The sequence below is a fragment of the Lissotriton helveticus genome, chromosome 10, assembly GCF_964261635.1.
Source record: "Lissotriton helveticus chromosome 10, aLisHel1.1, whole genome shotgun sequence".
Lineage (NCBI taxonomy): Eukaryota > Metazoa > Chordata > Amphibia > Caudata > Salamandridae > Lissotriton > Lissotriton helveticus.
This window is the reverse complement of record NC_136071.1, coordinates 141,362,654-141,376,922: the sequence shown is the minus strand read 5'-3', so window position 1 is coordinate 141,376,922 and position 14,269 is coordinate 141,362,654. Positions and strand designations below refer to the sequence as shown.

The 14,269-nt window shown below is 44.7% G+C and overlaps 1 protein-coding gene across 1 annotated transcript in view; it reads left to right on the top strand.

Annotated features, from left to right (window-relative positions):
- Nucleotides 1-14,269, top strand: part of INTS1 (integrator complex subunit 1) — a 526,883-nt gene that overhangs the window by 47,568 nt on the left and 465,046 nt on the right. The window contains 1 exon segment of the mRNA XM_078664951.1: nucleotides 12,314-12,510. Coding sequence (XP_078521077.1) covers nucleotides 12,314-12,510 — 197 coding nt within the window.

Below are 14,269 nucleotides of genomic sequence, written 5' to 3'. Positions count from 1 at the left end.
CTCTTTTTTAAGTGCCCGCTAAAGTGCGATAATAGATATGCTTGTGGTTTAAGTGATTTAAAGGAGGTAATGATGGTCCATCCGTGCCGACATTTAGAGATTGTGTTTTTATCCTCCACAAAGGATTTCCTTTTTGCTGCCTCGTTAAGTGCTCTACTAATACTTGCTTTGTCAGTCCTGTTTTCCCATACTGTTTCTAAATCAAGCTCTGCCAAACAGGTTTTCAAGTACCATCCCCAGGAGCTCGGTGTTTCATTGTCCACCTGATACTTGATTTCTTCCCAGCACAGACTGTCCATGGTCTCTGGGTCGGCGGCGCGAAATTTTTGACAGAGCTTTACGAAGCCACTCATGCTCTGGAATTTCTGATGTTGAAGGCCAAATTCGAGCCGCACTTGCGAAGGGGAGGCAGATTTTGGCAGGTTGAAAACGGCCTTGTAGATCTTTGTCTGAAGGTCATTTAATAAGTCAGCCTCCTTGCTGCACCAGGTGACTAAGCCACAGGACAGTGTCGGTAAAATATGAGCAGCCATAACCTTTAGGAGATGGTTGTAATTCGGGCAATCCAGTTTAATTTTTAATAATCAATATGCAAAGATAAGCGGTTGCGCTTTGGCTTTTATTGCCGATTTGTGCTCGTTATGTGTTAATCCTTGCCCTATTGTAATACCAAGGTATTTTTAGGACTGCTGCTCTTCCACCGTTGCCCCATTCACCGTCCATTTGAACTTGATTTTTTTTGGATCCACTAATCGAACGACTTTTGTTTTTTCTTTATTTAATTCCAATGTTCCCGTTTAATATAGGATGCTTATTTATTTATTGCTCTTTGTAGGCCTATTGGTGTTTGACTTAGCACTACTATGTCGTCCGCGTATTGTAGTATATTGATGGGTTTGTTGGCCATGGTCAGTGGGTGACATTCAACAGCTTCCATAACTTTGCTAATGTCTGACAGGAACAGGTTAAATAGGCTTGGAGCTAACAAGCATCCTTGTTCTAAGCCTTTTTGCATGGTAATTCTCGAGGTTGTACAACCTCCATCTCCTAATTTCACTCTTGCCCATGTTTTGTTGTGCAGGGCAACTATTGCCTTTTAATAGTTGACTCGGCAGTCCCCATGTGTTTAATTTTGCCCACAGGCGCTCTCTGCTCACTTGGTCAAAAGCTGATTTTATATCAACGAAACATCCGTACAGCCGGGTTCCCTTGTTTAGTGCTTTTTCCGTTAAGAGCGACAAAATAGCTACATTTGTTATGGTTCCCATCCCTTGCCTGAATCCTGTTTGGAACTTGGGAATTATATTTGTGTCTTCTATCCAGTGTCTTAGCTGTGCTAGGATGCAAGATGCGTAAAGTTTGGCCTCAACATCAATTAAGGATATTAACCTATAATTTGCAGGGTTGCGATGGTCTCCCTGTTTAAATATCGGGTGAATTATATTCCCTTTCCAAGAGACGGGGACGTCTGCATATGCATATATGTGATTGAAAAGAGGCATTAAGATCACTGACCAGAAGTCTGGGTCGTTCTTGAAAAGCGCGTTGGGTGGCCCATTTGGACCAGCTGATACTTCTGTCTTTAATTTTAATATTATGCCCCTCAATTGTTTTTTGGTAATTAGTGGATTCATTTCTTTGCCCCCAATCTCTTGTTCCCAGTCTCCATATTCTTTGTTGTCCATACTCCTGTTTCTATTTCTTTTCCCCACCTCCGACTCCATCCCCCGGGGACCTTCATTGGTGCCTAGGTCTGTGTTACAGTACAAATTTTGCACGTGTTGGACCCACATTTCTTCTCCAATCCCTGTCTCTTGTTGGAGGCTTGCTCCCTTGTTCAGATCATTTATAATGCCCCAGAAGTCCCTACTATTTGGCAATTTACCCGCACACAATAATTTGTTCCAGATGGTTTCCTTATATGTAGTCTTGGCTATCTTCGATACAAAAGGGGGTGGTAATGGACGGAGCATCTGATCCAATCAAACACTCACACCCAGTCAAAAGATCTGGGTTTAATCCATCACCGTTCTTTAGCCCACTCTGCCACCCCAGTTCAGACATGGCTATATGCAAATCAGTCTGACCCTGTGCCTCATGGGAACAGTCCAGCCCGAACTGCCAAGTCATGCCTTCCCTGGACCGGAAACAAGCTTCCGAGGACCGGTTTCTGGCATTACAGCCGTCTTCAGCCCGGCTTGCTTGAATCCAGTGGCAAAGCGAGCAAGGGACTCACATCTGAACATACCCTGCCACACTTATGGCGGCCAAAAGCGGTACAAAAGGGGGTGGTAATGGACGGAGCATCTGAACCAATCAAACACTCACACCCAGTCAAAAGATCTGGGATTAATCCATCACCGTTCTTTACCCCACTCTGCCACCCCAGTTCAGACATGGCTATATGCAAATCAGTCTGACCCTGTGCCTCATGGGAACAGTCCAGCCCGAACTGCCAAGCCATGCCTTCCCTGGACCGGAAACAAGCTTCCGAGGACCGGTTTCTGGCATTACAGACGTCTACAGCCCGGCTTGCTTGAATCCAGTGGCAAAGCGAGCAAGGGACTCACGTCTGAGCATACCCTGCCACACTTATGGCGGCCAAAAGCGGTACAAAAGGGGGTGGTAATGGACGGAGCATCTGAACCAACCAAACACTCACACCCAGTCAAAAGATCTGGGTTTAAGTGTGGCAGGGTATGCTCAGACATGAGTCCCTTGCTCACTTTGCCACTGGATTCAAGCAAGCCGGTCTGAAGACGGCTGGAATGCCAGAAACCGGTCCTCGGAAGCTTGTTTCCGGTGCAGGGAAGACATGGCTTGGCAGTTCAGGCTAGACTGTTCCCATGAGGCACAGGGTCAGACTGATTTGCATATAGCCATGTCTGAACTGGGGTGGCAGAGTGGGCTAAAGAACGGTGATGGATTAAACCCAGATCTTTTGACTGGGTGTGAGTGTTTGATTGAATCAGATGCTCCGTCCATCACCACCCCCTTTTGTACCGGTCTTGGCTATCTTCAACATCTTCCTGTAAACATTCCTTACTTCCGTTAGTTTGCTTTTGTTTGGGTTTTTCCCCGTTCTTTTTGCCTGCGCCTGTGCTCTGACCTCTCTTGCGACCCTTCTCTTTTGGTCTCTTAGGTCCGCTTTAAATCATGGCTGCTTCCTGGTGTTTAATCTTATTTGATTCCCGACACTGCTGGAAATTTATGGATAAGGTCCTGGGTCAACTGTTCCCAGTTTGTTACGCGATCATCCTCTGAGGCCCTAAATAACTCATATAATCCCTTGCTGTGTCCTGGATACTTTTCAACCCCCCACCTCGCCATTCTAGCTTTTTTAGGTTGAACTTTTCGGCATGTTGTATAAGAGAGTTCATTCTTTGTGCCGAGGTGAGAGAGATGATCATTCTCGTTATTTGGGGGAAGTGATCGCTTTCTATGCGTTGATTAATTTGGAATGTTTCAATGATGCGAAGTAACTCCTTGCTAGTGATTGTAAAGTCAATTGTTGAGTGAGCCTTGCCACTCAAGTATGTAACGGCTGCTGGTCTGTCGCCCTTATGCCTGTGCAGACTGCATGTCCTGGTGCAAATCATGATTGAAAACACGACGTTGCTCTCTGACTGTGTGCCATGCCAAAGGCACTGCCTGTAATATATGTACGCCACGCCTGCAGCAGGCCTTGTAGTCCTAAGGCTGGATGCATTATATTATATGTGAGGGCATATCTGCATTAGTAGGCATGTCCCTGTGCTGTGCAGTCCAATTACTAGATGGGACAAATGAACAGAAAAGCCATCTTACGTATATGTACTGGACACTGTTATGAGTTCCCCAGCTGCATGATGGCTTTACTGAAACCTATGGTGTTTGGTATCAAACACCTTGTTTTAATAGCTCTATACTGATGCCATTACCCGATTATATTTGACATACACACAGAGGGCACCTTAGAGGTGGCCCCTGAAAACCTACTTGTCCTCTAGTGTGCTGGCTGACTGGTCTCGACTAGCCTGCCACCACATATGAGTTTCTGACCCCGTGGAGGTAAGAGCCCACGCTCTCAGGGCACAAGAACAACGCCTTCTCTGGAGGAAGATGTCCACACCTTTTCCTGCAGGATTGACAGTGAATTAGCATACCAAGGCCAGAATCTTCAAAGCCTCTGCTGACTTTGATATGTGACCCCAGCTTCCCCCATACCTGGGAGATGCCACCCCCTGCCCTGAGGCCCATTTGGCACATAGGACAGGTGGGAATATAGCTATGCAAGTAGGCGTGTTGCACTATCAGGTTAGTCAGACCCCTAACATGAGCTGCCTGATGTGATCCTTGAAAGAAGGGTTTCACCATCTTGTTTTGGTGTGATTTGGAACTCTGGGACAGAATTATGGCTACTCCCCACAGGAAGTGGTCATATATGGGGTTTTGGTGATCCCAAGGGTAAGTAGTCCATTGGCCACTACCTTTCACTCCCATTAAATACCTGTGTTATTTTTCTAAATTGGTATTGGGTTTCCTTATTGAGTGTGTCTCATTTATTGACTCTGTGTGAGCAACAAATCCCTAACACTCCCCGCTGATAAGCCTGAGGCTGTACGACCACAGTATCACAAACGGAGCACCTTGGGATTGTTAAAGCAAGCCCCTGTACACTAATAGGGGATACTGCACTCTCTGCACAGTGCATCTCATGTTGGTAGACTCTTATAGTGAGCCAGCTTTCTGCATGTCTCTTGACACCTTCAGTCAGAGAGACACATTTAAGATGCAGACTGTGGTCCAGGTCATCTTAGATCCTGAAGATTCAATGGTGTCCTTGGAACTCATGATGCATACTTCCATGTACCCATGCTGTAGTCTTGCTGGTGGTTTCTCAGCTACCTGGTCAGAAAGGGCTATATTCAGTTCATGTTCCTGCCTTTCAGCCTCACCTCATCCCCTAAGATGTTAACAAAGGTTATGTTGGTGTTTGCAGACCATCTTCAGTATACGGGAGTGCCCATAGTCCCACAACTCAACGACTGGCTGTTGGAGGTGAGTTTGTCACAGTCAGTCTTGGACCACCGGCAAACAACCAATTTGTTGCTTTTGTCTCTGGGGTTTCGTGAGCCAAATCTACAGCTGAGACCTGTTAAGGGGATTCCCTTTATAGTGCAGTTCTCAGCACAGTGGTGTTCAAAGCCTTCCCACCCCTGCAGTGAGTCGTTTTGGACATTCAGAATATAATCCTGATGTTTCAGGCTTGATCTTGGGTTCCATTCTGGCTGGTTCTGAGGGTTCTCGATCTCTTAGCATCATGTATCCTTCTGGCGCCTCATGCCCATTGATACATAAGGGCTCTCCAGTGGAACCTTTACCTTCAGTAGGCTCCACACTTAGAGTGCCTCTCGGATAAATTCAGTGTGTCTTACATGGAGGCCACCTGATTTGAGCTGGAGATCAGAGGCCTCCAATTCAGAACTGTGTGCCATAGGGCTAGCTGTTAAGGCTTTTTTTGACTTCATACAGAACAGCCCTGTGCACATTGTGATGGATAATATGACCACCATGTGGTACTGTTATAAACTGTGAGGTGCGGTTTAAGAGTGCTGTGCCTGGAAGCGCTGAAACAGTGTCTCTTTAAGGGATCTTCCTGACTGTTAACCATGTAGCATATTCTTTGAATTCCATGACGGCGGAGGTCAGAAGACGCCTCCTAGCCCACCACAAGCAGTGCATGCACCTGGAGGTAGTTCAAGGCATCTTCACTCAGTGGGGCTTTCTTTGGGTGCTATCACGAGAACACTCAATCATAGAGCCTTTTGATCTTTAGAGTTTCCACCTCAAAGCTCCCCAGGGTCCACTGACACCATCTCCAAGGGAGCTGGAGGTTTCCCCTCAGGTCTCCTATCTCCTTTATGCATTCTCACCTTTGTCACTACTTCCAGTTCTGAAGAAGAACAGGAGAGGCCGGGCTCGGATCATTCTGACAGCCCTGTACGGGGCTCAGAGAGTGTGGTACTTTGAGCAACTGAGCCTGAGCATTTGCCCTCTGCTCTTCCTACCTCTAGGGGAGGATTACCTGTCCTAGGATTAGGATGAAGGTTCTTCACCCTAATTTTCACAACCTACACCTCCATACATGGAGACTGACTGACTAACCAGCTGATTGATTTTGGCCTAACCATATAAGTGGTGGACATAATTTGTAGATGAGCTGTCTTACAATGAAGTCGATCTACTTTGGACATTATTGTGGCCTGATGCAAGGACTATTGAGTCAATCTGTTGCAGGCTAAAGTTTCATGTACTTTTCTATGTGTCCCGTATTTTTCCCTGCAAGGCCCTTCTGTGGACACTGTAAAAGGTTATTAGTCAGCCCTCTCACCTATCTACCCCTTACCCACTCTACCATCTAAGTCACAAGTTGTGATGACGTTTTTTAAAGGGCTTATATATGTTTTCTCCTGCTTGTTTTGTTAAGCTTCAGTGATCCTTACCATGGTTCTAAGGTTCTAATTCTCTTAATTTGCACATCTTTCGAGCCTTTGCACAATTGTTCATTGAGGCTCCTCACCGTTGACTGTGTTCCTCATTGTGATTACATCTGCGTGCTGTGTCGGTGAAATGCAGGCATGTCAGTACAATGACCATATACCATCTCCTTTCTGGGTAATTGGTGCTTCAGACTTGGACATTCCTTTCAGTGGAGAAGTGTGGCTCAATTGTTAGAGCAGCAGACCCTGATGCAGAGGTCTGGCCCGGGACCAGGGTTCTATTCCCACCTCGGCGGGTCTTGGGTTCAATTTCCTTGGACCTGATCATTCTCGCCTCGGTGCCTAATCTAATCATGGGTCCCACTCTGCAACTCTGGGCAATAGCTTGCTTAATCTCCACAATGGCCCTAACAGAGCTGGGATGCCTGGCTTCACCTTGGAGGCCCAGGAGTGGACATTTCACAGGGAAAAGCCAGGAAGGGTTCCACAGCGGTATGCGTTACAGCGCCAGGACAACCCAGTTGGGGTATCAGTGCGCTTTCCAAGTACAAATTACATTTACATTTACATTTACCAAACGCGGTGTTGCCCTTCCATGTGGGGCAGTCTGTCAAGCTCCTGGCTTTTTTCTGTCCAGTAGAGCCTCCTAAGCAGGAGGAGAGGCTTCATTGTTGGACCACAACAGACCTTTTTCTTCGATTGTGCTAAGGAGCCCCAACTGAATGCCCAACACTTTTGTGGGGTTTTCTTGTGAGTAGTAGAGGATGTTGTTTCAGACACAGACTTAATCGAGATGGATTCTTTTCTGCGTAAAATTATGTTAGCTGTTTGGTAAAGAATGAACCCCCTGAGTGACTTAAAGTTCATTTTGCTAATGCTAAGGCTATCACTCTGACCTTAGCTAGGAGTGTTACAGTGCTAGACATCTGCTTTCCTGCCTCCTAGGCATCTGTCTACACTTTCATCAGGCCTTCCTGCTTTGATTTGCATCTTCTCAAAAGAGGACCATTTTGCCCACTGGGTTCTGCAGAATTTCCTGGTGTGAAGTCCACTCCTCAGAACCTCCACCTTTTGGGAGGTACTATTTTGGTATCTATTCAAAAGGTGTATGGTGTTGGCTTATTATGAAGTGTACCAAAACAAGGTACACTATGTAGAAAGTCCAGATGACCCATATTGGCGTACAGGGCTTAAATTAATAATCCCAAATGCTCTCTTTTGTGGTAGTGTGGGTGAGCACTTCAGGCCTATCAGAGGGTAGTGTGGAGCATTTGTTGAACACACAGAGTCAATAAATGACACGCACGCAAGAGGAAACTTGAGACCAATTTAGAAGAATAACAGGTATTTTTATATATATTTTTGACACCAAGAAATTCGTACTTTTTTAAAATATTTTTTTTTTTGCAGGGAAGTAAAAATTGTAGCACAAGTGCATTTCTACGCAGTAATGCTTTCCTATTGAGAAAAAGGCATACACTGCATACAGGTATTTCCAATAGTATTCCAGGGATCCCCTTAGGGACTTAAGGTGATAGGGGGCCAAGGTACAAAGTACCACTGGCAGTTCGGATTAACTTGCCCTGGAGACTGTGGGTGCAGCAGTTCTGGATGGGTTGGTAGACTTGCATGCTACACCTTTGGCAAAGAAGGGGGAGACCACCTAGAAGTAGGCTACTTAGGGGGACAATAGCTCCCATTGGGGGGCTCAAGACGTGAGGGTCTTGGAAGCAAGGGTGCACAGTCGGTGTTTGTGGACTTGGGTCGAGCAGTTCGAAAGCAGATGGTTTTGGTTGGCTCTCCCCATCCGTCGTAGTCGCTCATGGTTCTTGGTCACACATGGGGGCGGTGCAAAACAGTTCAGCTTCGCCACTGTCCGAGTCAGCCCAATCGGTTCCGTCGTCCCTCAGTGGGCAGGTCGGTCTTTGTGGGGGTGGTGTCTGGACTAGACACACAACAAACCTTGGTTGTGGCAAATGCTCCTGTGCTCCATGTAATGGTGCTGTGCGGCTCCTGGAGGTCCTGGTGTCTCCAAACTTGGTGGGGAGACTGATCTGATCTCACAGAGCATGAAGATCTCTTTCTGGGGTGCTGCTTCCTCGGTGGACCCAGGGGTCAGAAGAATGTTGTACTGGGCAGATGCTGGGAAGTGGCTCCTCCACTTCAAGGGAGATACTAACTCACTGTTTAAGTGCTGGGCTGTCCTTCCAACCTCAGAGTGGTCGCACAGCTTCTGGACGAGTCTGGTCTTTGCCATTGTTGAGTTTCCAGCAGTTAGGCAGGCATTTGCGCCAAGTTCATGGTCAGTCCTCTGTTCTTGCCTTCACAGCTCTTCTTTTGTCCTCTTCGTTCCCAGCAAGTCGAATCTAAGTTCCTGATGTCCGAGGGCCACCTAAATACTGAATTTAGGGACATTAAAAGGTAGTGTCAAGTAATAGTCAATGGGCTTCCTACCCCTGGGCTGACTACACTCCCTCTATGACCACTTCCTGTGGGGATTGAGCATAACCCTGACCCAGAGTTGGTGAAACCCTTCTTTGACTGTCCACTTCAGACTGCCCACCTTAGGGGTGTGCTCAGCCTGGAAGTATGACATGGCTCCTGACTAGCAAATTTTCCCACCTGCTGTAGTGCCAAATGGGCCCCAGGGAGTGGCATATCCCAGGTCTGGGGAAAGCCGGGGTTGCATATCAAAGGCGGCAGAGGCTTTGAAGCCCCTGGCCTTGCTATGCTAATTCATTGTCCATCCTGCTAGAGGAGGTGTGAAAAACCTCCCTCCAGAGCAGTCATTGTTCCTGTCCTCCGAGAGCACGGACTCTCACCTCCAGGGGATCAGAAACTCGTCTCTGGTGGCAGGCTAGTCGATACCAGTCGGCCAGCTCACCAAAGGACTGGTACAATTTCAGGAGGCACCTCTCAGGTGCACTCGGGTGCATGTCATAAATCCAGTATTTGAACACCAAAATTATGAGCCTCATAATTTTGGTGTTCAAGTTCATTACGTGCAGTGTGGGCTAGGCATGTCAAACAGGGAGCTCGCAATACGAAGAAACAGACAATAAGAATTCAGGAAATACCCGGGTGAAACAATTGGTGTGCAACCCGTTTTCATGTGATAAATCCAGTATTGCCATCAGTGTGGATTTATTAAGACTTGGTGTTTGTTACCAGACACCATTATTTTCAGTGAAGCCATTACGTTGTTGGGGAACTCGTAATGACCAGTACATACACTTCAGATGGCTTCCCTTTTCACTTGCAGTATTTAGTAATAGAACTAGACTTCACAGGGGCATATCTGCTCATGCAGTTATGTAATATAATGCAACCTGCCTTAGGGCTAAGACCGGCTGTAGCGGTGACTTACATATAATACATGCAGTGCACGGGCATTGCACATAACATAAGCAGTGTGCAATGTTGTGTTTTCAGAAGGGCTTGCACCCTTTCGCGCATTCTGCGGTGGCAGTCTGCACGTGATTTTTGTATGGGTCCCTTAGATTGGCACAAGACAATGTGCAGCTCCTAGGCACTTTTTTTAGTACCCATACCCTAGGTACCGGGGTACCATTTACTGAGGACTTACAGGGGTGATAAAGACCATGTCAATTTGGTTACAATTATACATTTTTTTTAAAGGAAAGAACACTAGCATTGGAGCCTGGTTAGCAGACTTCACTGCACTGCCTGAGTCGAAAAACTAGCATCTAGCAGTTCAAGTAGGGGCAAAAAGTGGGGGGACATTTTCAAAGAAGTCCATCTTCTTACAGTGAGGAATCTGCAGTTAGAAGTATCCTTCAGAAGAACAAGTTACTTGTCTTCAGTAACACTCTTTCTGATGGACACTATTATCTATATACAGATTTCTCACCACCCACCCCCCTTCCTATGTTAAAGTTTGCACACTGTAATGGTTTGTAGTCTGTTACTGATTCTCTGCATCCATAGGTGCCAAATTCTTCATGGTAAACTGATGCCAATCCCTATGTATGGCTCTGTGCCATCACTTCTGGAGACGGGGCAAGGTCGCTGCTAAGTTAGATGGTGCAACGTATCGGCGCACGACACACAGCGTTTACCACAAATCCTTCCCCCCACAGGGAATTACAACAACCGCCTTGTAAAAACAGATACCAATACTCCGCAAGTCGGAACAACGACTTGCGGAGGGGTCAGAAGGTGTTGGATTTAAAATCCATCACCCTCCCTATTGTTGCGCATACTGTAGTTGCAATAGAAAATTATTCTATTCCACCATCCAGCGCCCTCCCAGAGCAAGTCTTTGTTATGACTTGCGGGGTAATGGTATGCGTTGTTACAACGCGGTCGTGGTAACGACCATGTTGTAATTACCTGCTGAGAAAAAGCATGCAGAGTAAAGAGGCATATTCTCAGCACACAGGAGCAATTGCTGAAAAGCGTCCAGGTCCAGTCTGGTAGCATTCAAAATGTGAAGAATCTGCAATTACTGAAGGTTAATAACTTGTTCTTCTTTACTATGTGGACATTGTTTTGTATGCCTTTTTATTTTTTACTTTGTTTTTAGTTTACATTATATATTGTTCTTTTTTTATATGCTTCTTTATCCTAGGAACCTTATTAACTAGTTCTATTTCAAAGTGAAGAGGCTATGTAAACAAATAAAAATGATCATTGAGTGAAGTAGGGGTAGCATAAATGGATGGGAAATAGAGAAGAGTGAAATGTGGAACAAGTAAAGTGCCAGAAAGCGGATGGTTAGGGGGCATCAAGGTTATGATGTGGACTTTGGGATTCAACGACTGAAAGAAAAGAGGACTTGTTCATGTGGGTAAGAGAAAGCTGTAAGTTAAACATCACTGTTTAAGAAAAAGTATTGGGTACTTCAAAGATGGGATTGAAAATCCCTACAAAAAGAACAAATAGGGAAATAATATATGAAAAAAGGTAAGAAAGAGGGGTAGAATATTAACAAGTAACTAATATGATTTTAAGAGACTTTTTGGAGAGACTCACTTTAGAAATTTTAGAGACACACTCATTGAACAAGCATACAAGGAATGCAAGATGTGAACTTGTATATATGAGTTTTTATTAATTTGTTATGATTTGATTCTCGTATGTGTTGTTTGTATAATGTTGACTTATATGTGTTAATGGTGTGACAACCTTATAACTAATTAAAGAAAATTGAATTTGCATGATTAATAGAAATGACTAGCGCACTCCAATAGTGCATCAATCTCCATGGTTGAACGTAAATGGCTAGTGCTGATTAATCTCTTTAGGTAACCCCTGTTGAGATGATAGTACAGCGAGAAACAGTACGCACTCTGACTCCCTTCAAAAATGGAGAATACTGGAAACCACAGTAGAGCTGAGTAGGACCCATGAAAAGAAAATAAGTCTGATGAACTGACTCGCCAAGTTTGGACAGTGCAAAACAGGAGTTGTTTTAAAGGTTGTGATGTGTATCCTCATTTATTCATGTATCCCCTCCTTAGAGTTGATCATTGCTTTGTACTCATTGGGAGAACAAAGCTATTCACCTGTAACAATCGAACTCAAGTGTAGATGCGTTTTGTAGAGTCGCATATGATGTGGTGTAAATGTTTTTAAAGACTTTAGCAAAAACATATCAAGATGCTACTCAACCAACATAAGCGTATGTCAGATATGTTCATCTGTAGTCCATGGCCATATTGGAGTGCTTTGGCTACAGGTAGATACCTGTTTCCTTTCCATCTTCAACAGCAATGTCAAAAGCTGTTTGGGAGGGCATTGATAAGATGCATACACCCTCCTTTGAGCTGTATATTTACAGACACTTCACACCTTTTACCCATCTCCAGTTAACCCTGCTACTCTTCTGGAAGAGATTGAAGCTGCTGAGTCAGAAGGAAATGATGATCGAATCGAGGGAGTGCTGTGTGGTGCCGTAAAGCAGCTGAAGCAGAACCGAGCCAAACCAGACCCCATCTGTTATCTGAGTCTGATGTTTCTGGCAAAAATAAAACCCAACATATTTGCAACAGAAGGAGTCATTGAGGTCAGTGATCCTTTATTTTCCCCAAACCATGCGGATGCTTGTACTTATTTACTATTATGGCCGTTTCTCAAATAACTGCACAAATGCTATACCACCTCTTCTTGAAACAATATATTACAAAATGTCAAGCTTAATAAAAGAAGGTCATTCATAACCGTCTGCTTTACTACTTAAGAAGCACTGCACATCTACAGAAATGCTTTAATTAATCTTAGCATTACAATTCATTGTCCAAGTGCTGACCACATATTTCCAGTTTACTTCAATAATTATTTCTGATCTAATTGCATTTATTTACTATTGATCACTGTTTTCTTGTCAAAAAGTAACTTCATTGTGGAGCAAAGGCACACACATACTAGATTCATTTGTGGGGATATTTGTGCTCACACAGTAAATACATTTATGTTAAACTAGAAAGAATCTGTGCTATTTATCTTAATTTATCATCACTTTATGGCAGTTGTTAAATGATGATGTAACTATGCTATGGAAAACGGGACAAGAGCGAAAGTTAGTGAAGGGGAATTATTGTAGTTTTGAAGTAGTTTGTGATTTCCACTAAAACATTGAAATATCAAATGAGGAGGGCTATTGATTTCAAATAACATCTTTCAGATTTATTCCAATGGAATAATGGCTGCACAGTTTGTCAAATGTTGGTTGCAGACCCTGGAGACTCATATTAAACATGAGACTTGGTAGTGCAGGAACCGGTAGTGAGTGCAAAGTACAGGTAAAACAAACGCGTCTTCTGGGACAAAGAACACCACTCCTGTAGCAGGACCTTTTGAACCTAGAGAGGAAATATTCAAAGAATAACATTTTCCAGTTGAAAATACTATTTAAAAGTCTTTGTGTAAAGAGACTGATCCTCTTACATTATTCTTGCAGAGGTTGTAAGGTCATATCTTGATGTCCCGGAGCAGTCGGCGTTTGATAGTCATGGTCCATTCTGAGCACTGTCATTTACCACGGGTTTCCAAGGGCCTCAGATACTACCCAATTCCCCTTCAGAGACCAAGGATCTTATTTAGCCCTTGAAAGACCGCCTGTTTTGTTTCGAGATCCTGCCTGCCTGGTGGGAATCTTACTGCTGTGAAGGGAGCTGTTACCACCACTGTCAAAGTGGGTGCCTATTCCGCCCCCCCCCCATACTGATGCCTGTAGTGAGCTGGTGCAGGCTGCCAAATGTCCTGCAGCATGCCACAGCGCCCATATCACCATACCCTTTAAGACGCGTATGACTCACTGTATGTATAGATTGAAAAAACACAACTACCTCTGATTAAAAGTGTGGCCATGGAATGTCTCCTCACGAATGGCTATGTAGCAGTTTCTTATTAACAGAAGAAAAATGAGTGTGAATCTGACTTTGGAAAAGACATGGTCTAGATCAGGGATCTCTAATCTTTTCTGTAGTGAAAGCTACGCTTGGTAACTGACAAGCATCATGAGCTGCAGCCTAATATTTGGGAGTCATAACTCACGTATCTTAAACACAGTAGAGCAGTGGCGGCTGGATTGTACCAAGGGTGGTGAGGCGGGTGACACCACAAAAAAAAAGCAGTGGCACAGCCAATAGGTCTCGCTTTTGGGACCTTATAAGTATTTAGTTATGCAGTACAATATCCTTGGTGCAAAAACACCAACTGTTGCATGGGTAAAAACTTAAAAGGTCCCAAAAGCGAGACCTATTGGCTATTCAATGCTTGTTTTATATGGTTTAACAATATCCAGACCAGGCTTCATTCTAAAA